Source organism: Oncorhynchus tshawytscha, linkage group LG16 (genome assembly GCF_018296145.1).
Source record: "Oncorhynchus tshawytscha isolate Ot180627B linkage group LG16, Otsh_v2.0, whole genome shotgun sequence".
In the NCBI taxonomy this organism is placed as follows: Eukaryota; Metazoa; Chordata; class Actinopteri; order Salmoniformes; family Salmonidae; genus Oncorhynchus; species Oncorhynchus tshawytscha.
In genome coordinates this window covers 15,588,516-15,612,558 of record NC_056444.1, presented here as the reverse complement: position 1 = coordinate 15,612,558, position 24,043 = coordinate 15,588,516, and the positions used below count along the sequence as shown (strand labels likewise).

The window sequence follows — 24,043 nt, the reverse complement described above, 5'->3', positions numbered from 1 at the left end:
GAATGTTTGAAATGCAGACGCTTTTTACTGATTTGTTATTTGGAAACAAAGTAATTAGTACATTTAATTTAGATTTGAAAGCCAAATAATGTCAATGTGTTACTATTGTTAGAGTGGCGAAGCACCATTTTCGATTCTTAAAAACAACCTGATAAAAAAACGTATTGAAGTTCTTGTGGCGGTGCGAAGTCTCGCGACCCTGCTGAACTGGCGAAACCACTTGATGGTCATTCATTCAGATAGCGCACTTCACAAAGATTGTTCATGCGGTAAGGTACCATGTTGGTTTGGGTTAATATTTCCCTAAACGTGTTGCATGAAGAAGAAAAAAAATAGTTTTGGGACAACTTTCTAACATTCGCAAGGACTGTAATTCAAATTAGCTAACGTTAGCCATTTAGCTTTGTGTATCCTGGTTGCCTAACAACGGAAATATGGATGCTCTATCCTAGCTTTTTCCTCATTTCGAGCATGTATTTGTATTTTATGCAGAAATGGATAACCTAGATCGGTTTTTGGAGGAACATACAGCCAAAGTGGCTAAAGAGAGGGCATGTTTGGAAGAGGAGGAACCACCTTACATGACAATCAAGGTGTGTAATTGTGCCAATGTAATAATGAGTAATGGTCAGCAAACTCCAAATGTTTGGCCAAATGTTACTTTCATGTTAAAAGCTTTCCTCAAATGTTGTCAGTGATTTAATTACATAAATGATTGAAGTAAATGGCCAATATGATCTTTATTTTTCCACTGCAACAGACAAAGTCAGACAATGTAAACTCTGTAAAGGAGAACGCTGCTCCATTTGACTGGGCATCAACTCAAAGAGGACATCCAAACCCTGGCAGAGGTACAGTGTAGCCTATGGTTCTATGACCACCACCATCGTCAGGAATGTGACAAATAAAGTTTGATTTGAATTGTCATGGGGCAAGGTGTGGTTTGTTGTGTGTCTGTGGAATTGCTAGTGATATGCAGCACGTATTAATGATTAAAGTCAGATTTTTTTTTTCCAGAGGAGAGCTCAGGATTAAGTTTGCAGTTGGGAGCAGAATATGAGCAGAAGAAGCAAAAACTCAAGCAAGAGCTTCGTTTGGACTACAGACGATATATGGCTCAGGTTTGCTGTAGTTATGTTTAGAACACAATCTATTATACTGTTCCTTACTAAGGTGCCATGATGGGTATAACAAAAATAACCGTAAGTTTCTAACTGCATTTTCTTAGTTCTCACAAAAACTTGCAGGAATTTACTGACGAGGGAAGAAAGGTAGGGAATCCCCTTCTCTAACTGTCCACATCACATCAGCTGAGGTGTTATTGAAAGTAGCCTTTAAAATGGAATTTCCTTTGAAGAACAGAGTTTGGGTTGGATCCATCGTTACAGGACAGTGTATTAAAACAGAACGTTGTCCCCCTTTTGTTATTCCCCGTGTCACACTGACCCTTCCAATCTCTAACTTTAGAAAAAGGATCTGCATGCTGGTGAACCCGGCCCACAGGCTCAAGGCCTCTCCTTACCCATCGGTGAGAGGAGATTTGCCAAGGTAGCCATTTACTCTGTGTGTGTGTGGGTGTGTGGGTGGGTGGGTGGGTGTGTGGGACGTATTTTAGTGGGAGTAAACAGAATGCCAGGTCGCCATGGCCAGGCTAACATACCGACCAAGCCCTCTTTCATTGCACCGAGAGGCCCTTTTACCTTAGAATGACTTAAGGAGTGATATAGTACAGTAGTTTACATTTGTTTCCCAATGTTGATTGTGCAAGATAAGATTTGGTGTCCCACAGCAACTACTTTAGTTGACACTTGTGTATGCTGGAGCTAACTTAGCATCAGGTTTACCTGGTAAAATAAAGCAAAATAAAATATGGTTCAATTGATTTTTTTTTTAAACAACTGAATGGCTTGTGATTTGAAGATGGGCAAGTTTGTGTTGTCTTTCTCCAGGACAAATTAAGAGATGAAAGAAACAAGGAATACAACCTCTTCCTTAATGGACAGTCAGGGCAAATAAGGAGACTACTTTCAAATGCCTCTCAGGTAACAATAGATTATGCATACCTAGAATAAGATGTATGTGTTTTTTATGAAAATATCTCTACCTATTCAATGTGTTTTTAATAAGTTTATGTTTGAGTCTCCTGTTTATTGGCTACATTTGACTAAGATCCTACAGCATGTTGCCACATTTTGATCATTTAACACATCTCTTTCCTGATTCACAGGTGCAGGCCCCAGAGACTGTGAGTCCAACTGTATTTTATTCTCCCCCAGCCATACCAGAGGCCCAGCATAACACCCAGCTTAACCATGGAGGCCAGCCTTGGGAGCGACTCCCATCCAGGAGGAACGCTGCCACCCTAACCGACAGGGGGACAGGGACAGAGGGTCAGGCCCCACGAGGGCGGAGGCACTGGGAGCACCACAGACCAGAGGAGTCCCTGGAGCGCTGGGAGAGAAGGAGGCCCAGGAGGAGAAGCAGGCACAGGGATGAGTACAACTCTGAGGAGGAGGAAGAAGAGGAGTTTGAGTTCTTGGAGAGGGGGAGATCCAGGCGGAGCCGAGAGCCAGAGTACACTGGGAGAAGAGAGAGGAGAATAGTTCATCACAGCCCTGACAGGTGCTTCATAGGAGAGTTGATCAGATCCAGCACTACCCCATCTATAAGCTATGGGTTTTTTTCTGTGGGCAAACTACCTGCCGCTGTAAAGAAATACACTGAGTGTACAAAACATTATGAACACCTGCTCTTTCCATGACAGACTGACCAGGTGAAAGCAATGATCCATGGATTGTGTATGTGTGCCATACAGAGGGTGAATGGGAAAGACCAAAGATTTAAGTGCCTTTGAACAGGGTATGGTAGTAGATACCAGGCGCATTGGTTTGTGTCAAGAACTGTAATGCTGCTGGGTTTTTCACGCTCAACCATTTCCTTGTGTCTCAAAAATGGTCCACCACCCAAAAGAGATCCAGCCAACTTGACACAACTGTTGGAAGGAAGCATTGGGGGGAGCGCATCTCAAGAAGGTGTTCTAAATGTTCTGTACACTGTGTAAATATATAGCGATTTTATTTTACTAGGCAAGTCAGTTAAGAACAAATTCTTATTTTCAATGATGGCCTAGGAACAGTGGGTTAACTGCCTGTTCAGAATGACAGATTTGTACCTTGTCAGCTCGGGGGTTTGAACTTGCAACCTTCCAGTTACTAGTCCAACGCTCTAACCACTAGGCTATCCTGCTGCCTCTTCCTGTTTAAAGGCCCAGTGCAGTCAAAAACATGATCTTTCTGTGTTTTTTATATATATATATATAAATATATATATATATATATATATATTCCTACACTGTGGTTGGAATAATATTGTGAAAATTATGATAATGCACTGTTAGTGTATTAGCAGTTTGAAAAGACCACTTGAATTTTCAGCCTGTTTTGGCCTGCCTGGTGGCAACACCAGGCAGGAAATGAGTTAAGAGACTGATAAGAAAGAGGATTCCAAACCTCTCTGCCAATATCAGCTCATTTTCAGGTTTCTCCTCCACACTCAGACAACTCCCAGAAAGTCCTAGCAAAGTTCTTCCTTGAGAAATTGATCTTTGCTAAGAAGCAATTTCTTTCTTTTTGACAATTTTAATTGAAAATAATCACAGTAAGGTATTTAATTGTTATCTAGAAATGATTTGATATTGAGATAAAAAAACGGGCATTTTAACAGAGTATTTTCTTTCTATGGCAGAGTTCTGCGGGAGAGGAGGGAGGTGGAGCCGCCTGTTGTCCATGAAGAGAACTTCAGAGACCGGATCAGAAAGTCCCAGTCGGTGACACCAAAACCCAAGTACTGAGTGACCCACTGGAATTAAACTCATTAGATCAGTCAGGGCCTGTTTCCTTAACTAAAATTGAGGGCAAATGTATTAAATGGCCACTAAGGTAATCACTTTAGCAGAGTTGGCCATCACGTGTATAAAACCTCTCTATCGATCTGTTCCTGTATTGATTGTTGAGGAAGACTACAAAGGAAGCAGAACTGTAATGTACAAGATTTATCTTTAGTCCCGACTCCCAGGCTTGTTTATTTATTGCATTCCTGTGTAAAATATTTTGTTCTTCCATTGCATTTGATTGTCATGCCATTTCTGTGCTTCTAAATATAACCACTGTTCAATAAGCTGTGTAAGAGAGCATTCCCTCTCATTGAGGTTTGGGTTTTAGCCCCAGGCAGACACTCACTTCAATTCCATCAGGGGAGCTGCATTGATTTGACTGTGATGGGTCTTTACTCTTTAGTGTCTGGGTCACTGGGTAAAGAGAAGACTGCAGTCAGACACGGGGATCTGTTGTGGTAGTGTGTGAGGTGCTGGTGGTGGTGCGGGTTGACTTGGGTGGGGCTGCGAGCAGTACTGATTGGCTAGGCCATGTATTTTATGAGGTGGTTCATTGATTGGGTGAACAGAGCTGCAGACGTTTACCTAGCTACTGTCTGTCTATGTAACGGTGTAACTGTTCTCCAGTGCTGTGATGCCAGCGGCCATGAAGACCGCCGAGAGATCTAGGTCTGCAGCCCACAAGGACAAGGCCCAGTTTTTCACTGGACTCATGATCGGTAGGAGACACTCATTTAATGCATGTGTGTGTTCAGGTCTGATCTTTAGATACAGGTAGGCTATATCTATATACCGGTAGCTGTAACTAATAACATTAGATGTGTTATGTATGTGGCCATATGAGAAGTGCGTAATGTGAATGATGGGTAACCTGTAATGTATGCATTATGTTGAATGTGTAATGTACAATTTGTATTTTGTATAAAGCAGTACTGTGTGTCTGGGACATTTAAAGTTCATTTAATTAACATAAATGTAAAATGTCATTAGCTGTAACACGGGTGGGAAAACTACGGCTGCTGGATCATTTTTTGGGTGGGGTGAATTATTATTCTGGGTACCAAAAAATACTCCATACCAAACTTGAACATCTAAAACGTAGAAATTATAATGGACTTATATATTTGATATTGTCAAATAACTTCCCTTTTTCTGACCCACAAATAGATTTTGACAAACAAATTGGTCCAAAAGAAATTTGTGCGGCCCTCCGTTGAATTTTGAAATCCCGATGTGGCCCTCGAGCCAAACAGTTTACCCATCCCTGCTCTAACACACGCTTGTTAAGTTGAACGGCTATTTGTTATGTGTTGGGATTTTTCTCAGGGGAAACAGAGGGGGATGTGGCCACACAGAGGCGGAAGGACCGCTACAGACAGGAGCTGCTGGAACAGATGGCTGAGGGGCAGAGGAACAAAAAGAAGTGAGTTTAACACGGGGAGATTTCATGGTATCTTTTTTATTTTATTTTATTTCACCTTTATTTAACCAGGTAGGCCAGTTGAGAACAAGTTCTCATTTGCAACTGCGACCTGGCCAAGATAAAGCATAGCAGTGTGAGCAGACAACACAGAGTTACACATGGAATAAACAATTAACAAGTCAATAACACAGTAGAAAACAAAGGGGGGAGTCTATATACAATGTGTGCAAAAGGCATGAGGAGGTAGGCGAATAATTACAATTTTGCAGATTAACACTGGAGTGATAAATGATCAGATGGTCATGTACAGGTAGAGATATTGGTGTGCAAAAGAGCAAGTAAATAAATAAAAACAGTATGGGGATGAGGTGGGTGAAAATGGGTGGGCTATTTACCAATAGACTATGTACAGCAGCAGCGATTGGTTAGCTGCTCAGATAGCTGATGTTTGAAGTTGGTGAGGGAGATAAAAGTCTCCAACTTCAGCGATTTTTGCAATTCGTTCCAGTCACAGGCAGCAGAGTACTGGAACGAAAGGCGGCCAAATGAGGTGTTGGCTTTAGGGATGATCAGTGAGATACACCTGCTGGAGCGCGTGCTACGGATGGGTGTTGCCATCGTGACCAGTGAACTGAGATAAGGCGGAGCTTTACCTAGCATGGACTTGTAGATGACCTGGAGCCAGTGGGTCTGGCGACGAATATGTAACGAGGGCCAGCCGACCAGAGCATACAGGTCGCAGTGGTGGGTGGTATAAGGTGCTTTAGTGACAAAACGGATGGCACTGTGATAGACTGCATCCAGTTTGCTGAGTAGAGTGTTGGAAGCCATTTTGTAGATGACATCGCCGAAGTCGAGGATCGGAAGGATAGTCAGTTTTACTAGGGTAAGCTTGGCGGCGTGAGTGAAGGAGGCTTTGTTGCGGAATAGAAAGCCGACTCTTGATTTGATTTTCGATTGGAGATGTTTGATATGAGTCTGGAAGGAGAGTTTGCAGTCTAGCCAGACACCTAGGTACTTATAGATGTCCACATATTCAAGGTCGGAACCATCCAGGGTGGTGATGCTAGTCGGGCATGCGGGTGCAGGCAGCGATCGGTTGAAAAGCATGCATTTGGTTTTTACTAGCGTTTAAGAGCAGTTGGAGGCCACGGAAGGAGTGTTGTATGGCATTGAAGCTTGTTTGGAGGTTAGATAGCACAGTGTCCAATGACGGGCCGAAAGTATATAGAATGGTGTCGTCTGCGTAGAGGTGGATCAGGGAATCGCCCGCAGCAAGAGCAACGTCATTGATATATACAGAGAAAAGAGTCGGCCCGAGAATTGAACCCTGTGGCACCCCCATAGAGACTGCCAGAGGACCGGACAGCATGCCCTCCGATTTGACACACTGAACTCTGTCTGCAAAGTAATTGGTGAACCAGGCAAGGCAGTCATCCGAAAAACCGAGGCTACTGAGTCTGCCGATAAGAATATGGTGATTGACAGAGTCGAAAGCCTTGGCAAGGTCAATGAAGACGGCTGCACAGTACTGTCTTTTATCGATGGCGGTTATGATATCGTTTAGTACCTTGAGTGTTGCTGAGGTGCACCCGTGACCGGCTCGGAAACCAGATTGCACAGCGGAGAAGGTACGGTGGGATTCGAGATGGTCAGTGACCTGTTTGTTGACTTGGCTTTCGAAGACCTTAGATAGGCAGGGCAGGATGGATATAGGTCTGTAACAGTTTGGGTCCAGGGTGTCTCCCCCTTTGAAGAGGGGGATGACTGCGGCAGCTTTCAATCCTTGGGGATCTCAGACGATATGAAAGAGAGGTTGAACAGGCTGGTAATAGGGGTTGCGACAATGGCGGCGGAAAGTTTCAGAAATAGGGGTCCAGATTGTCAAGCCCAGCTGATTTGTACGGGTCCAGGTTTTGCAGCTCTTTCAGAACATCTGCTATCTGGATTTGGGTAAAGGAGAACCTGGAGAGGCTTGGGCGAGGAGCTGCCGGGGGCAGAGCTGTTGGCCGAGGTTGGAGTAGCCAGGCGGAAGGCATGGCCAGCCGTTGAGAAATGCTTATTGAAGTTTTCGATAATCATGGATTTATCGGTGGTGACCGTGTTACCTAGCCTCAGTGCAGTGGGCAGTTGGGAAGAGGTGCTCTTGTTCTCCATGGACTTCACAGTGTCCCATAACTTTTGGAGTTGGAGCTACAGGATGCAAACTTCTGCCTGAAGAAGCTGGCCTTAGCTTTCCTGACTGACTGCGTGTATTGGTTCCGGACTTCCCTGAACAGTTGCATATCCCGGGGACTATTCGATGCTATTGCAGTCCGCCACAGGATGTTTTTGTGCTGGTCGAGGGCAGTCAGGTCTGGGGTGAACCAAGGACTGTATCTGTTCTTAGTTCTGCATTTTTTGAACGGAGCATGCTTATCTAAAATGGTAAGGAAGTTACTTTTAAAGAATGACCAGGCATCCTCAACTGACGGGATGAGGTCAATGTCCTTCCAGGATACCCGGGCCAGGTCGATTAGAAAGGCCTGCTCACAGAAGTGTTTTAGGGAGCGTTTGACAGTGATGAGGGGTGGTCGTTTGACTGCGGCTCCGTAGCGGATACAGGCAATGAGGCAGTGATCGCTGAGATCCTGGTTGAAGACAGCAGAGGTGTATTTGGAGGGCCAGTTGGTCAGGATGACGTCTATGAGGGTGCCCTTGTTTACAGAGTTAGGGTTGTACCTGGTGGGTTCCTTGATGATTTGTGTGAGATTGAGGGCATCTAGCTTAGATTGTAGGACTGGCGGGGTGTTAAGCATATCCCAGTTTAGGTCACCTAACAGAACAAACTCTGAGGCTAGATGGGGGGCGATCAATTCACAAATGGTGTCCAGGGCACAGCTGGGAGCTGAGGGGGGTCGGTAGCAGGCGGCAACAGTGAGAGACTTATTTCTGGAGAGAGTAATTTTCAAAATTAGTAGTTCGAACTGTTTGGGTATGGACCTGGAAAGTATGACATTACTTTGCAGGCTATCTCTGCAGTAGACTGCAACTCCTCCCCCTTTAGCAGTTCTATCTTGACGGAAGATGTTATAGTTGGGTATGGAAATCTCTGAATTTTTGGTGGCCTTCCTGAGCCAGGATTCAGACACAGCAAGGACATCAGGGTTAGCAGAGTGTGCTAGAGCAGTGAGTAAAACAAACTTAGGGAGGAGGCTTCTGATGTTGACATGCATGAAACTTTCACACCAGTATGGGTCAAGTTGGTTGTTAGATAGGGCCCTGGTCATATGTTGGGTTATAAACCGTGAATGTCAGTGAATAGAGTTTAAAAATTGTTTCAATATTTGATTTTTTTAGGGAGAAGGATCTTGAGCTGAGGGTTGCAGCCACTGGGGCGATTGACCCAGAGAAACAGGTAAAAGGGTTTGTTAATATTTTTCGAGGTACTGTATTGTCCTTGAAATGCATACTGTATGACATTTGGGTTATGAAAGTATGGTTAACCATATGAAAGAGAATGTAAGGTCATGACTTAACAAATATGCTGTGGTGGTAACAATGTTGTAATGATGTGTATTCTTACATTTTGCCATAATGTAAATCATGAATTTCAAGCTCTGGAGAAACAAACAGATATGTCATAACAAGATGTTTGTTTGTTCACTCATTTCCAGTGACTGTTTTGACTTGGGTTTTTATGTTTTCAGAAAAGACTTAGCATCATGTCTGACTAGCTTGTCAAGTCTTTTGGAAAGTAGCCCTTCTCACAACAATGGCATGATCAGCACATTTCACATCGCTCTGAATCAATTACACTGATAATCGATTAATGTATTTCTGCCCCTGAATTACTTTGTACTTTACCATAGATGATGACTAAACTTTCACTCTGATGTATTCAAGTGTTCCATAATTTTTGCCCACATGAGTCACATAGTCTCTTTCCACGTGTACTCCCAGCCTGACCGCATTATGCAGTTTGGGGCGGTGAACCGCGAATATGAGGGCCGGAGACGTGACATCCCCTATAGACCCGGAGGAGGCCTGGACGCCCTGGGGACCAACTCTAGCCCTAGGCCCTGCCAGGAGATGCCCGAGGCGGGCACAGAGGAGAGAGGTCCCCCTGGTAGGCCCCGTGTTGCCTTCCCCTCCCCTCCAATGGACTACACTAACATCCTGGGCCAACTAACAGGGGCAGGGGGGCCGCGGTTAGAGATGGGGGCTGGAGCGAGATTAGGGACAGGCATGGGGGTGCCTGGGGGTGCCCCTCTCAATGAAGACTTCCACAGGAGCCTCTCTAGTACCCTGGGAGAGATAGTTGCCCCAAGGTACAGTGAAACAAGATGGGGTAACAAAAGTCAATCTTTACTTGGTCAGTTGTTGTTGTGTTTTTTGAATGTGTATACTAAAATTGTGTGCGTATGTGTTTGTGTGTGTTGCTTTTTCCAGAATTGCTAGCTTACCTCCTCCATTGCCGCCCACTCTAACTGATGCCTACAGGACTCCGTATGATGAGGCCTATTACTACTATGGAGCAAGGAATCCCCTGGACAAAAATCTGCTCTACTGTTAGTATCTCAGTTAACAACTGGGAAAAATATACTGTACTGTGTTTTGGTAAAGAGGCCTCGTGACAGGATGTGACCATAATCCTTTTCTCTCTTTTTATTTTGTGATATTGTGCACTCAGAGTTTTAGGATCTGGCTATCCTTAAAATTAGACAGATTTATTACAGACAATTGTGATTCACTGTGATTGAAATCTCTTGGTAATATATGGTGACTCCATTGTCTGCGATGAGTAATCCACCAAGCCTTAAATAAACCCCCCGAGACTCTCCATGGAGGATCATTACCATTTTATTATGAAGCCACTATGTCACCAGATCATAGGCCAACAGGGCTTGGCACTGTTTCCCATAACGCTCATATGACCCACTCATGATTTATACGGCTCATGGACAGACAGCTTATTGGAAATGAGTTCCACAGACTCCCAGTCCAGATGTATGTGAGCAACTGCATCCAATATGCTCCACTTCTGGAGAAATACCTCCTATTGTTCAATAGCCAATACTCACTATACTTGATCAAATGGGAAGGTATCCAGCCAGGGCAGTGGTGGCTGGTTGTACTTTAAATGGGGAGGACAGGTTCATAGTAAGACTGGAAAGGAATTAATGGAATGGCTTCAAACACAAACACCTGGTTTCCATGTGTTTGGTACCATTCCATTCATTATTATAAGCTGTCCTCCCCTCACCAGCCTCCTCTGATCCAGGGATGTGTGTGTGTGTGTGCCAGGCAAAGACCTGAGTACTGCTGTTCTGTGCCAAAACATGACAATCTACTAACTTAGCTTGAGAACACCCATTGTAGCTGCATTCGTTAATTCAGTAAAGGTCTGACAATGTTTTGGACACTTTTTTTTTGGTGTGTGTGTGTGTGTGTGTGTGTGTGTGTGTGTGTGTGTGTTGATTTGATATCCAACTGATATAGTGTTCTCCTATCTTTCCCTTTTAGATGGACCTCAAGGAGGTAGAGGGCAGCCCATGGTCTTCCCAAATTTGCCTCCAGGAATGATGCCTCCACCTGGACATCAAGGGGCCCGGTGGGTGTCCTTAGTTCAGGAATTCCATACCTTTCCACATTGTCTGGAGACCTGCACACAAGTCACCCACTCACACACAATCACACAACTTTGTTTTCATACAGCTCATTGCTAAGTAACACAACTTCAGGTTTGAGTTATTTAAAGAAACAGAAGAGGGCACCCTAAGCAAGCATTGAGAGCTGTGTGTAGGCTATATGTCTCTCACAACTAGGGGTATTGTGTTGATATGGTTACCCATAATGTTTGAATGTCTTTCTCCAGAGGAGCCTATCCGCATGCTGTGGCCCTCCCTGGAGCTGGGCGGGGTGTTGGGGCGATAGGAGAGAGGCCCAAGCAGTCCAAGGAGAGTGTGTTGAACTACAAGGAAGCACTGAGACAACAGGTAGGCTACACATTGTAAAATGTATTTAAACATTGTTTAAACAAGGGAAAATCCCATTGACATAAACAATATCACAGGACATTATGATACATTATAAAGAGGGTGGTTCGAGCCCTGATTGCTGATTTGGCTGAAAGCCGTGGTATATCAGACCGTATACCATGGGTATGACAAAACATTTATTTTTACTGCTCTAATTACGCAGGTAACCAGTTTATAATAGCAATAAGACACCTCTGGGGTTTGTGATATATTGCCAATATATTATGGCTAAGGGCTGTGTCTGGGCTTCAATTTCTCCCCAGCTGTGGTATGGAGGCGGGGTAAGAGTGATGGAGGGGTGTGTTAGCCATACTCTCATTAGTGTGATAAAAGACTGAGAGGAAAGTCTGTCCTCTTGCCCCTACCTCACCTTACTGACTCCCTCTCTCTCCTTCACCCATTCTCTCTCTCTGCTGGCCATCTCTGTGGACTCACAACTGGCCAAGATTGACTAAGTCCAGTTTTAGTGAAGAATAAACCATTAAATATTGATCCAGTTTCTTAGTCATCACAGCATTATTATGTGGACCAATAACTGCATATTTGGGAAAATATCAAAATGTTTTGCTGTGTTGTGCCCTACTGAACATGACCCTGTGAGAGTGAAGGTGGAGGGCGGCTTAGTGAGATGCTAACTCTGCTAGCTAGCGGCGTCAGACTGTTTTGTTTCCCTCTGCTGATGCCAGAGGAACAGGAAACCAATGATTCAGATTAGTGACAGACTGCAATATTTTGACAGGAAGAGATCAGGCGAGAGTGGAGTCAGCACTTTTCCAAGGTAAAGGGAATACAGCAGGAATATCACAAGGGCAGTAGAAAAGAGGAACACATTTCATTTCCTACATACTGTAGAGCTCAGATTGAATAGATTGACTTTTTCTTATCTCTCAAATTAACTCAGATATTTTTTTTAAATTAAATTGAATGACCAGTACTTGATGGCATCTTCCCCCCTCTGGCCACAGATCCAGGAAGGAGAGGAGCGAAAAAGACAGGAGAGGGAGAAAAGGGATTGCTATGATGCCAAGATCGAGGCTGAGATGAAGGCCTATGATCCCTGGGGGAAGGGGGGAGGAGGGGCCCCTCTCAAAGACGACAGGGGAAATCTCATCAGTACGTCACCTTTTTATTTTATATAAACTCAGCAAAAAAATAAACGTCCTCACTGTCAACTGCGTTTATTTTCAGCAAACTTAACATGTGTAAATATTTGTATGAACATAACAAGATTCAACAACTGAGACAAAAACTGAGCAAGTTCCACAGATATGTGACTAACAGAAATGGAATAATGCGTCCCTGAACAAAGTGGGGGGGTCAAAAGTAACAGTCAGTATCTGGTGTGGCCACCAGCTGCATTAAGTACTGCAGTGTATCTCCTCATGGACTGCACCAGATTTGCCAGTTCTTGCTGTGAGATGCTACCCCACTCTTCCACCACGGCACCTGCAAGTTCCTGGACATTTCTGGGGGGAATGGCCCTAGCCCTCACCCTCAATGGGATTAGTTCCCTCACCCTCCGGGTTAGTTCTCTGTCAACATCTCTGTTGTCATTGCATTGGCCCTGGTGTGAGGAGGCACTGTAGCGTAAGCTGTGAGTCACCACTACATTGAAAGTCTCTCTGTAGCTGATAACGATGCCTCCATGTTTCCAGGTGATCTGAACAGAATGCACAGGATCAACAAGGAGGTGTACGTAAACCCAGAGTCCAGGGACAGGAGATGGCCGCCGGGCTCTGTAGGCAGGATTGGAGGTGGAGGGGGACTTACCCCCAGGGGAATATCAGGTAGCCCAACTCTCACAGGCACTCTGTAAATGTCAGTTTTCACTGTCCTGGTCTTTTGTATGTATGTGTGTGTGTGTGTGAATTGATGAGTCACCCCTCTCCATCCGTCCCTGTAGGTTTCTCCTTTGCCCAGACGTCCCAGTTTGCCCGTAGCAACGTGTTCAGTGATCAGCCTACTCCACAGCAACTCCAGGATCAGGACACATACAAAGACTACCTGAAGCAGCAGGTACCTGGCCCTACAGCCCTCAGCCTACACACAGGGAGAACACCTCTACTGGCTCCACAAGAGTAATAATGGAACCATGCTATTGATCTGTGGATACTATGGATCAAACAAGAACCACAAAGGTTCTTGATAGGTGTTCAAAAGAGCCCATCCAGGCTGTGCTCACAGACCACGGTCAGACTGATGAACAGTGCTGTTTGTTTTGTGATGGACAGATCGAGGAGAAAAGGAGGAAGGAAGCGAAGGAGAGGGACCGTGAAAGGATGGAGGAGGAGAGGGAGGAGAAGAGGCTGGCAGAGCAGAGGGTTCTTATCCAGCAGGAGTTTGAGGAGGAGCAGCAGAGGAGAAAACGGAAGGAGGTCGAGGTGGGGAGGAGGTTATCATTTTTGATTAGATACATGAACCCACATTGGTTGAAGGATGCAAGTATTGAAACTGGATTCTGTATTTTCCCCTGCTTTAGCAAAGTGCCAAGAATGAAGAGCTGATCCGCCAGGCTGAGGAGCGCCGTAAGGAGGCGGACAGGAAGAGCAGGGAGGAGGAAGAGCGTGAGAGCAAGACCCTGAGACAGCAGGTTGAGAGGGAAAGACATGCGCGAAAGGAAGAGGTGTGTAACATGTTCAGAAGAGACTGGATACTGTAGAAACTACTTGGTGTTGTTAGCCGTCTGAGTGGGAGTTGTGCCATGTCCTTTATGCAGAGTCAGAGGGATCCGTCACCACCTATCCCAGCCCTGCAGAAGAGACTGGGGAAGCAGCACCTCACTCCCAGACCTCCCTCTGCTGTCAGCCAGCTCTCCTCTAGGGCCCTGTCTGTAAGTAACTTAGTCACTCTAACCCTAGCTTCATGTCCACACCCTGGCTTAACCCTAGCCATAACCCTGGTCGCGTTCGCCTGCTCAGACATGGCATGCAATTAACAATGGTTGTGTGCCACTTAATGGACTGTGCAGTCGGGCACCAGATTGCTATAACCTATGATGTTGTCAGCTGATAAGTAAAATACCGATCCAGGCGTTGTACGATGCTTCAGCAAAGCCTGGGCAGAGGCTTCATGTCCACACCCTGGCTTAACCCTAACCTTATACCCCTAACCCCTGCAGAGACACACACAAACACACATACACACTCACTCTCCTTTTTCCTTGTGTCCCCAGGAGCGTTCTATGTCAGCACCACACTCTCCACCTGTACCTGCCAGGAGAAACCAGCTCCGAGCCACAGGTTAGATAGAGCAGGGTTCCCCAAACTCGTTCCTGGGGCCCCCCCAGTGTGCACATTTTGGTTTTTGCCTTAGCACTGAGATAGACCACTCAAAGAAATACTGGAGAAAAGACCTGACTTTACTGATCTCTTCTCTCAACTATGTTTCTTTCCCTTTCTCCACGGTCTGTCTGTCTCTACCTGTCCATCTCCCTGCCAGAGGACCAGCAGCAGGGTGTGATCAGTGAGTTGTCCACACTGCGGAGGCAGCTGCGGAGCGAACAGAGACGGCTGGAGGGGCAGCTGCTGCAGAGTGACAGAGAGGAGACAGACACACCCATCTCCACCAGGTAGGCAGGACAGACACACCCCTTACAGTAACACCAGGGCCACAGTAGGTCACATTGACAAATGTACCTTGAACAGTCTTGCCCTTATTGCCCAGGGTATGTTCAGGAGGAACAAACATTTCATGAATGGTGAATGCCCTTGGCTTCAATAACAGAACTTTGCTTTGGTCACGCATGGCTCTTCAAAGTGCTGCATGTATTCAAACACTAGTGCACCTTAAGAGCACTGGAGAATACATCTTTGAGCCTCTGCCAGTTAGAAGCCTTTCCTCAGGTCGTATAAGCAACCTATGCTGAATACCCCATCATGCCTGCTTCGGGTCTGAAAGAAACACTTGAAAGTGTCGAACATCCACAGGCCCAGGTGCTATAGCTTTATTCTGACTCATCCCTGGAACAATACACTGTAATCCATGTTAATTGAAAAAAACTGATTTACCAGGTACTTGTTTGTTCTGTAAGTTGTATGCTCGTCGGTGTATGGTTGCAAACAAAACATACATATTTAATAGGGGCGACTGTGGCGTGTTGATGTTCCATTTTGTGTTGTGCCCAGGCGCAGAGGGCGCCCCCATGGGGACGTGTTTGAGATGGCACTCATCAGAGCCCAGGGGTCGTCCAGAAGACCCAACTCTGGAACGGCTGCTCCAGATGCCCATGTCAACATGCAGAACATCAGGGAGTTCAACCAGCTCAAATACAGAGGTAAGTCAATGACACACTCTTTATACTATAACTGGACATGTCTTCTCCCTCTCAGTTCTCATTCTCTTATTGATGCCCTCCCCAGATCAAATATAGAGGTTAATTGACAGCATACAGTGCATTCTGAAAGTATTCAGACCCCTTCACTGCTGCATCAGATGACCTGGCCTCCATAATCACCCAACCTCACCCCAATTGAGATGGTTTGGGAGGAGTTGGACCGCAGAGTAAAGGAAAAGTAGCCAACAAGTGCTCAGCATATGTGGGAACTCCTTCAAGACTGTTGGAAAAGCATTCCAGGTGAAGCTGGTTGAGAGAATGCCAAGAGTGTGCAAAGCTGTCATCAAAGCAAAGGGTGGCTACTTTGAAGAATATGAGATATATTTAGATTTTATTTAACACTTTTTGGGTTACTATATGATTCTATGTGTTATTTCATAGTTTTGATGTCTTCACTAATATTCTACAATGTGGAAAATAGTTCAAATAAAGGAGGTCAAGGAGATGACCAAGAACCTGATGGTCACTGTGACAAAGCTCCATAGTTCCTCTGTGGAGATGGGAGAACATTCCAGAAGGACAACCATCTCTGCAGCACTCCACCAATCAGGCCTTTGTGGTAGAGTGGCCAGACGGAAGCCACCTCTTAGTAAAAGGCACATGACAGCCCGCTTGGAGTTTGCCAAAAGGCACTTAAAGGACTCAGACCATGAGAAACAAGATTTGATGGTCTGATGAAAACAAGATTGAACTTTTGGCCTGAATGCCAAGCGTCACATCTGGAGGAAACCTGGCACCATCCCTACGGTGAAGCACGGTGGTGGTGGCAGCAGCATCATGCTGTGGGGATGTTTTTCAGTGGCAGGGACTGGGAGGCTAGTCAGGATTGAGGGAAAGATGAACGGAGCAACGTACAGAGAGATCCTTGATGAATACCTTCACCAGAGTGTTCAGCACCTCAGACTGGGGTGAAGATTCACCTTCCAACAGGACAACAACCCTAAGCACACAGCCAAGACAACGCAGAAGTAGGTTCGGGACAAGTCTCTGAATGTCCTTGAGTGGCTCAGCCAGAGCCCGGACTTGAACCTGATTGAACATCTCTGAAGAAACCTGAAAATAGCTGTGCAGTGATGCTCCCCATCCAACCTGACATAGCTTGAGAGGATCTGGGAGAAACTCCTCAAATACAGGTGTGCCAAGCTTGTAGCGTCATACCCAATAAGACACGAGGCTGTAATCGCTGCCAAAGGTGCTTCAACAAAGTACTGAGGAAATGGTCTGAATACTTATGTAAATGTGATTTCCCCATTTAATTTTTTATACATTTGCAAAACTGTATAAAACCTGTTTTTGCTTTGTCATTATGGGATATTGTGTGTAGATTGATGAGGGAAAACCATATTTAATCCATTTTAGAATAAGGCTGCAACATAGCAAAATGCAGAAAAAGTCAAGGGGCCTGAACTTTCCGAATGCACTGTACATCCCATGCAATTACAAGTCTATACCCAATTTTTTTTCTATAAGATAAACTCTATGATCCATTGCCAAGGCTTAGTTCATTCCTGCTGCTGCCCATCTGCTCTGTAAATTTAATCGAAGATCTTTTTTGTTGTTGAGGGATTCTGTGTTCTCTAGTTGCCAAGGTGACTGTCATTGTGGAATCCTGTTGTTTATGGTCAGGAATCCTTCTGCTATGATGCCGTTGGCTGTTGATGGAGCTAAATGAAACACACACCATACTGAACTACCCTGGCATCATGGCTCAACTATTCTGTTTAGCTTGGCTGGATGTGCAGCCCTCATCAAGTCTCCTCTCCGCCACGCTATGGCATTACTCTCATGAGGTCATGGGTTGACTCATCTTAAAAGCCATCCATCGGTAACGGACAGTTTGGACGCATAAACACAGAGGGAGAGAACACAGGGCTGAAACAAAGGAAATTGCCTTTGAATGGATTCCCAGTGCTGAGTTTATTTGAGGGTCCAGAGAACACGTAGACACACACAAACATTTCCAAGTAGGTGCTAGACAAGCCCAAGTCCTATCTATGTGTACAACAAAAATTGACCCTTCCCCACAACAATTGATCCCCTCCGTCCCACTCGGTTACTGTTGCAACCTCAGACAACCTTCCCGCCAGAGGCCCAATTCCCCCATCTAACCACTGGTGAAATCCCCTCACAATGATCTCAAAATGTTGAACACAGACGACCTACCCTTTGCTAATCAGGAGGTTTTCTGGTATGTTGTGGTGGACTGTCATTACAATTGCTTCAGGGGAACATGGTCAAATGAAGGTTGTAGTGTGGCTAGCCACTGGAAGATTCTGAAAGCACTGTTGGCATGAAGCCAAAGTTACTAGCTCCTTTTGGAGCTAATTAGTGCTCTCACAAACCATATCCTGATGTCGACAGCAGATGAGGGTTTTATTCATAGCTAGCTTACATTTAGAAAAAACAAGGTATATTAACTTGCTAGCTACCTAGCTAGTGTTAGCAATGTTGGGTGGTCAATAAGACTGAGAACTAGCTAGCAAACCAGCTGAGCTAGCAAACAATGTAACAAAAGTTGTTTCTCCCTTTCAAGTGTTTCTCCCTTTCATCTACACTGATTTTAAGTGGATTTAAAAAGTGACATCAATAAGGGGTCATAGCTTTAACCTGGATTCACCTGGTCAGTCTGTCATGGAAAGAGCTCCTAAAGTTCCTAATGTTTTTTACACTCAGTGTAGACTGATGGAGGGGTTGAGGACAAAGGATGTTTTCTGTTAGAGGTCAACTATCAGTTTAATCTTGGCTGCAGCTGAGCCTATACTGTAATACAGAGCTTAGCCTCTCATCATAGTGGACACTGGCCAGAGAGAGTCCCTCTGATTGGCTGGTGTGGGAGGAAATCCACTGTGATAGGCTAATCTGCATCCACCATTAGTGCTGCATCTGTACACATGACCACCGCTGCACTGCCTGACATCTGTGTCATGGTGAGGAGGTGGTAATCCTGAAGGCAGGGACCAAGCTGTGTGTGTGTGTGTTATAGACAGCGCATCTCGTGAGGAGGTGCATCATGTGTACCCTGACCCCCCCAGTGATGAACACAGTCTGGACATCCAGCAGCAGGCTCTGCTCAGGGAGCAACAACGCAGGATCAGGAACATGAGAAGAGGAGAAGAGTCAGGTCAGTCTCGCACGCACAGACAGAGAGAGAGAGAGAAACAAACACACTGTTCTTAATGTGTCTCTCCCATCCTGACAGACTTCTTTGAGCCGTATGTGGAGCGACAGCCTCGTTATCATCCTGTGAGTTCACTGTTCTCTTGTTACATCTGAGCCAGCTTCCTCTGGCCACTCCTGGCTGGGGAAACTCATGTCTGACTTTATCCAGACTGAGATTTTTATAGGTGTCTGACTGGCTGTTATTCTGTTTCTATCCTGTCAGAGGGAGAAGCCAGGCCAAGACCACCAGAGAGTCTCTTTATTGGAGTCAGAGAGCGCTTTTATTGGTGAGCCTGCTGGGCATGCAGCCTGTTTTTTTTAGAGGTGTGCCCTGGTGTTGTCGGTGACTGAACAAATATTCTCCTGAGGACGTGCTTACTGGAAAGAAATGAATAGTGATACATTGGGGTACAGTATTACAATGAAGTGGATATGGGATGAACACACACACGCGCTACACTACAGCCAATTGAGGGGAGGGGCATTCAGTCATCCAACCTTGCTTGTTTGTAAATGTGTTATTGTGCCGTGTCCTCAGATTACCCCAATGGTGACGCAGGGTCCCCATCCCCAACGCAAGCCCTTAACCTGAGGTCCAGACAGCCCTTAGCCCAGGAGAGGGAGAGCAGGAGGCCCGCCAGGAGAAGAGACTTTGAGGATGTAAGAGTCTATTCCAGAGGAGTGAAAGAAAGAGCCCTCATCACATAATTAGTGCCACTTCAACAGCTCTTTAATGAGTCCATTCATGTCCACCATTTGAGACAGGCATTGGGGAAAGGATTCTAGTGAAGATAAAACACAACCGTCCCTCTTTTCTAGGTTTTAGAATTAGAAGATAAGGGGAGATGAACAAACACATTTCATGGGGGGAAGGAACGATCAGGCTTTCAACTCGCTCAAGCTGGGTAGTGCAGCAGCAGTTTTCCTCTTCATGTCAGTCATTGCAGAAATGTCCAGTTTATCAACTAGCCCATGTTAGCTAACATGTTTTAGCCCATCGATTTTGTTGAGTCACTCAGATATCGCATGAAGACATAAGCTGCAAAATGTTCTCTCCACTAACAAGAGGGATGATGAGGGCCAACCGGATGCCCAGTCTCTATTCTCTGTGGCCAGCCTGAACATTGAGGGGGTTAAGGACCGCAACCAGAGACGCATCCGCAGACTGGATGACTTCAACGACCACAACTGGAGATCAGGTGAGAGCGACATCACATGTCTTTGTGGTTTACTTTATTACATTAAAGTACAGAACAGTTATTGACAAGGACATTCAATTCTACATTTAAAAAATATGTAATTATTTAACCTTTTTATTTAACAAGGCAAGTCAGTTAAGAACAAATTCTTATTTACCCTGACGGCCTACCCCGGCAACGCTGGTCCAATTGTGCGCAGCCATATGGGACTCCTAACGGCTGGATGTGATGCAGCCTGGATTCGAACCAGGGACTGCAGTGACGCAGTGCCTTAGACCGCTGCGCCACTCGGGAGCCCAAATAAAAATATTTCTATATTGGAAAGACGCCAAGAGACAACAAAAGTCAAACATTTGGACACACCTACTCATTCCAGGGTTTTTCTTTATTTTTACTATTTTCTACATTGTAAAATAATAGTGAAGACATAAACTATGAAATAACACATGGAATCATGTAGTAACCAAAAAACTGTTAAACAACATTCTTCAAAGTAGCCACCATTTGCCTTGATGACAGCTTGTACTTTCTTGGCATTCTCTCAACCAGCTTCATGAGGAATGCTTTTTTATTTTGTCTTGAAGGAGTTCCCACTTATGTTGAGCACTTGTTGGCTGCTTTTCCTTCACTCTGCGGTACAACTCATCCCAAACCATCTCAATTGGGTTGAGGTCAGGTGATTGTGGAGGCCAGGTCATCTGATGCAGAACTCCATCACTCTCCTTCTTGGTCAAATTTATTTTGTACTTTTTTGGTTACTTCATGATCCCATATGTGTTATTTCATAGTTTTGATGTCTTCACTATTATTTTACAATGTAGAAAATAGTAAAAATAAAGAAAAACCCTGGAATGAGTAAGTGTGTCAACTTTTGACTGGCACTGTATATATATATTCATATTGATATATACAGTATAGTTAAACTAGATCTTTAGAAAGAGGAGAGGCACTGTCATACAGTAACCTCCTAGTGGAAGAGCGTTCTATGATGGCATGGCTATAGATCACAGGCTGCCGTTTGCACCTTAATTGGGCGGGCTCATAGTAATGGCTGGAACAGAATGAATACAATGGTATTGAACACGTCAAATACACAGTTTCAATGTGTTTAAATAACATTTCATTCACTCCATTCCAGCTATTATTATTATTATGAGTGTCCTCGCCTCAGCAGCCTCCTGCGCTTTATATATAACTGAATAGAGGTAGAGAGGACAAGGTTGTCCTCATCCTTAACGCACCAAGAACTGCAAATCATTCACTGCTGCAACATAATAGAGGCTTTTTGGTAGATTCCTTTCTAAAATAAATGACATGATAAATGCAGATCTAGGTATCTCACGTTAGGATTGGGCCATCAGGTGTCTTTCTGTGTGAATGACAAGGCTTTCTGGTCTCCAGGAGGGCTGTCAGCCGATGAAGGAGACCACCTCTCGCTGCGGTCCACCCCATACCACCCGGACAGGTGTGTGTCTGTGGAGACGGTTGCCACAGAGCCCTGGCTGCGGCCTGGCACATCGGACCCACTGAAGAGGTTAGGGACTGGTCAGAACCGGAGAGAGAGGCCGGTTACTAGAGACATCCTGGACGGGGACGGGCCCTCCACCTACCATGGATGACCTGTGACCTTTTTAGGTCTGTTGACCTCATCTACACATAGGATCCCTTTCTAGTGCACTACTTCTGACTAAAGTCTGTGCCCTTGATTTCAAAGCCAAAGAGGTGTATTTTCTATATGCAGTCGATCCCTATTTCTCATTTTACAAAATGAACATGGGCTATATCTGTCTCGGGATCAGATGAGTGCAAAAAAACATCCATGTTTGTGCTTTTTATTCTGAAAAAACTATGAATGTAGCTTATGTATGTGTCCATTTTGAAGATATAAAGCCCGCAGAGGGGACGTCCTAATGGAGATGAGAGCGGTAGTAGCAGAGATATTTCAGTCTCTGTATACAACGGCTTTAGCCTGGGTACCAGTCTCTAGCGAACATTCCACTCCTTGTCATTGCCAAAGAGACTGGCCTTTTGGGCAATCTCAACGTTCAATATGCAGCTGGATTTACAGCGCAGTTGCTGATTGGTAGTTGGAAACAACATTCATATTTTCCATGGCAACGTTCTGGAACATGAGGTGCGTGCAAATTTGACGCCATATAGAATTAAAATTGGTGGATTAATAGCCCAGCCTGTGGATTAATTTCAAATTTACACATCTGTCTTCACTGTTCCCTTCTTGTGCAATTCATGCATCTCAGCTGGCTTATCCACTGGGCCCTTTTCCATCCTCTGTATTCCTTTTATAGCTCTTGAACCAGTAGCCTAGCCCAACGTCCCAGCAGTAGCAATATACAATAGTTTGGTCACTTATTTTGAGAAATAGAAAATATATTTTTGGGTGTTTCTCAAAATAATATATAAATATTTGAGGAAAGAAGTGCCTTGCTGGATATGAAATATGCTACAGCATTCACAATGAAGTGCTGGGGAACTTTGAATGGCGAGAGCTTCTCTGGTGTGACGCGATCACATTGGCTGGTGGTAAACATGAAATAAACGTAAATCCTCTGTTCTCCCAGTGCCAAATGTATGTTTACAATGACATATATTACGTCAGAAAGCCCAATGTTTCCAATCGCATGTATGAATGAAGTTTTCCAATCAGTCTAATTTGCATTAAACATTGTGACTGGAGGATAGATGTGAGGGTTAGAAATTCAGGATCAAATCATCTGATCTCTTCGAGCTCATTAGTGATGATATAATGTTCATATTTGAAGATTGCCGAATGGCCAGTCTCTTTGGCAAGGAGTGGAATGATAGCTAAAGAGACTGGTACTCCAGCTACAATAGCTCCGTGTAGTGAGGAGGAGCAGGGCAGCGTCAGTGAGTGTCTGCTCTGCTCAGAGTGAAGCCAGTAGACAGTGAAGAATTTCAGCACTGGGTCCTGAGCTGCACCACTCAGAGATACTGCAGAAGGGCTACGGTGTGGATGATGGCTAGGCTCTGGTCTGGTCTGCTAATCTTTTGAGATACTGCAGAAGGGCTACGGTGTGGATGAGGGCTAGGCTCTGGTCTGCTAATCTTTTGAATGTACTTTGGCAAAATTAATGTATATTTAAAACGTGAAATGTGAATCTGATGTTGAAATGTTTGTATGTATCAAGTAAAGATGTGATAATATATATATATATATATATATAGAGAGAGAGAGAAATATTCAGGTTTTAAAAAATAAATTATTTTAATAATCTTGCCTTTCTCCAGGCTGGTCCTTGAAGCTTAGTCCGTTACTTGTGAGGCAGACTCATGGGTCTTTTGCGTCCCTTTGATATTTTAATAAGAAATTGTGAACCAATATTGAATTTTAAAAGCCTGTTATATTAAATGAAGTGCCCTTTTTTAATATAGACCACATGGACGGTTGAATAATTCTGTAATAAATTCAGCATATGGACATGTCCCTCTGTCAACCCCATTTCACTTCTAGGAAGATTTCAGTCCACTTAATCCCAAGTTTTCACCATCATACATCTGTCCCTCATTTTAAGGTCAACCCTGTTATGTGAACTGAACTCTAGTTTTAATATGGTGAAACTATTCCTTAACTATTGTTTTCAAAAGTGACATTGAACATCTAGTCAAATCATTTTCTGGTGTTTTGTGTTGGAAAACTGAGTGTGTCGCGCATGACGTCAAACCTGTTACCCAGCAAGTTCCTTTTTTTCCCTTCTTGCATTCAATTGCCACTCCCTATTGCACACAAGCTTCCATTCCCCTGGTCCCGAAGGGATTTATGGCTGATTTAAGAGATTTGACAATTTAAAACAATACAACCACACGCATTTAAAGTCATCAAGGATGAGTTTGAAGATTAAATCATCAACCCTGTTACTTTATTAGTAACTTATTTAACCTCTTGAGATGGGAATACTTGTTTTTTTTATGAAGTTGAACATGTGCTCTTTGACAGAATGTTGACTTTTTGGGGGGGTGGACCAAGTCACACTTCTCAAA

The 24,043-nt window shown here is 44.6% G+C and overlaps 1 protein-coding gene across 2 annotated transcripts; it reads left to right on the top strand.

The window, feature by feature from the left end:
* Positions 1–23,918, top strand: LOC112234071 (centrosome and spindle pole-associated protein 1). 2 transcript variants are annotated; one of them, XM_042298829.1, is made up of 31 exons: positions 1–269; positions 493–593; positions 761–851; positions 1,018–1,121; positions 1,468–1,548; positions 1,950–2,042; positions 2,228–2,622; positions 3,745–3,843; positions 4,520–4,611; positions 5,219–5,315; positions 8,655–8,712; positions 9,258–9,625; positions 9,747–9,865; positions 10,821–10,908; positions 11,173–11,293; positions 12,075–12,113; positions 12,301–12,448; positions 12,991–13,122; positions 13,239–13,351; positions 13,567–13,716; positions 13,815–13,958; positions 14,052–14,165; positions 14,508–14,574; positions 14,774–14,903; positions 15,460–15,608; positions 18,652–18,789; positions 18,868–18,911; positions 19,051–19,114; positions 19,366–19,487; positions 19,894–20,026; positions 21,428–23,918. In XM_042298829.1, the coding sequence occupies exons 1-31, from the start codon at positions 224–226 to the stop codon at positions 21,643–21,645; spliced, it is 3,858 nt and encodes a 1,285-aa protein (XP_042154763.1). In that variant the 5' UTR covers positions 1–223; the 3' UTR covers positions 21,646–23,918. The 2 variants fall into 2 exon arrangements, with proteins under 2 accessions (XP_042154763.1, XP_024257824.1); XM_024402056.2 differs by lacking the exon at positions 12,075–12,113 and having other exon boundaries at positions 21,428–23,917.
* Positions 23,919–24,043: the final 125 nt, after the last annotated feature.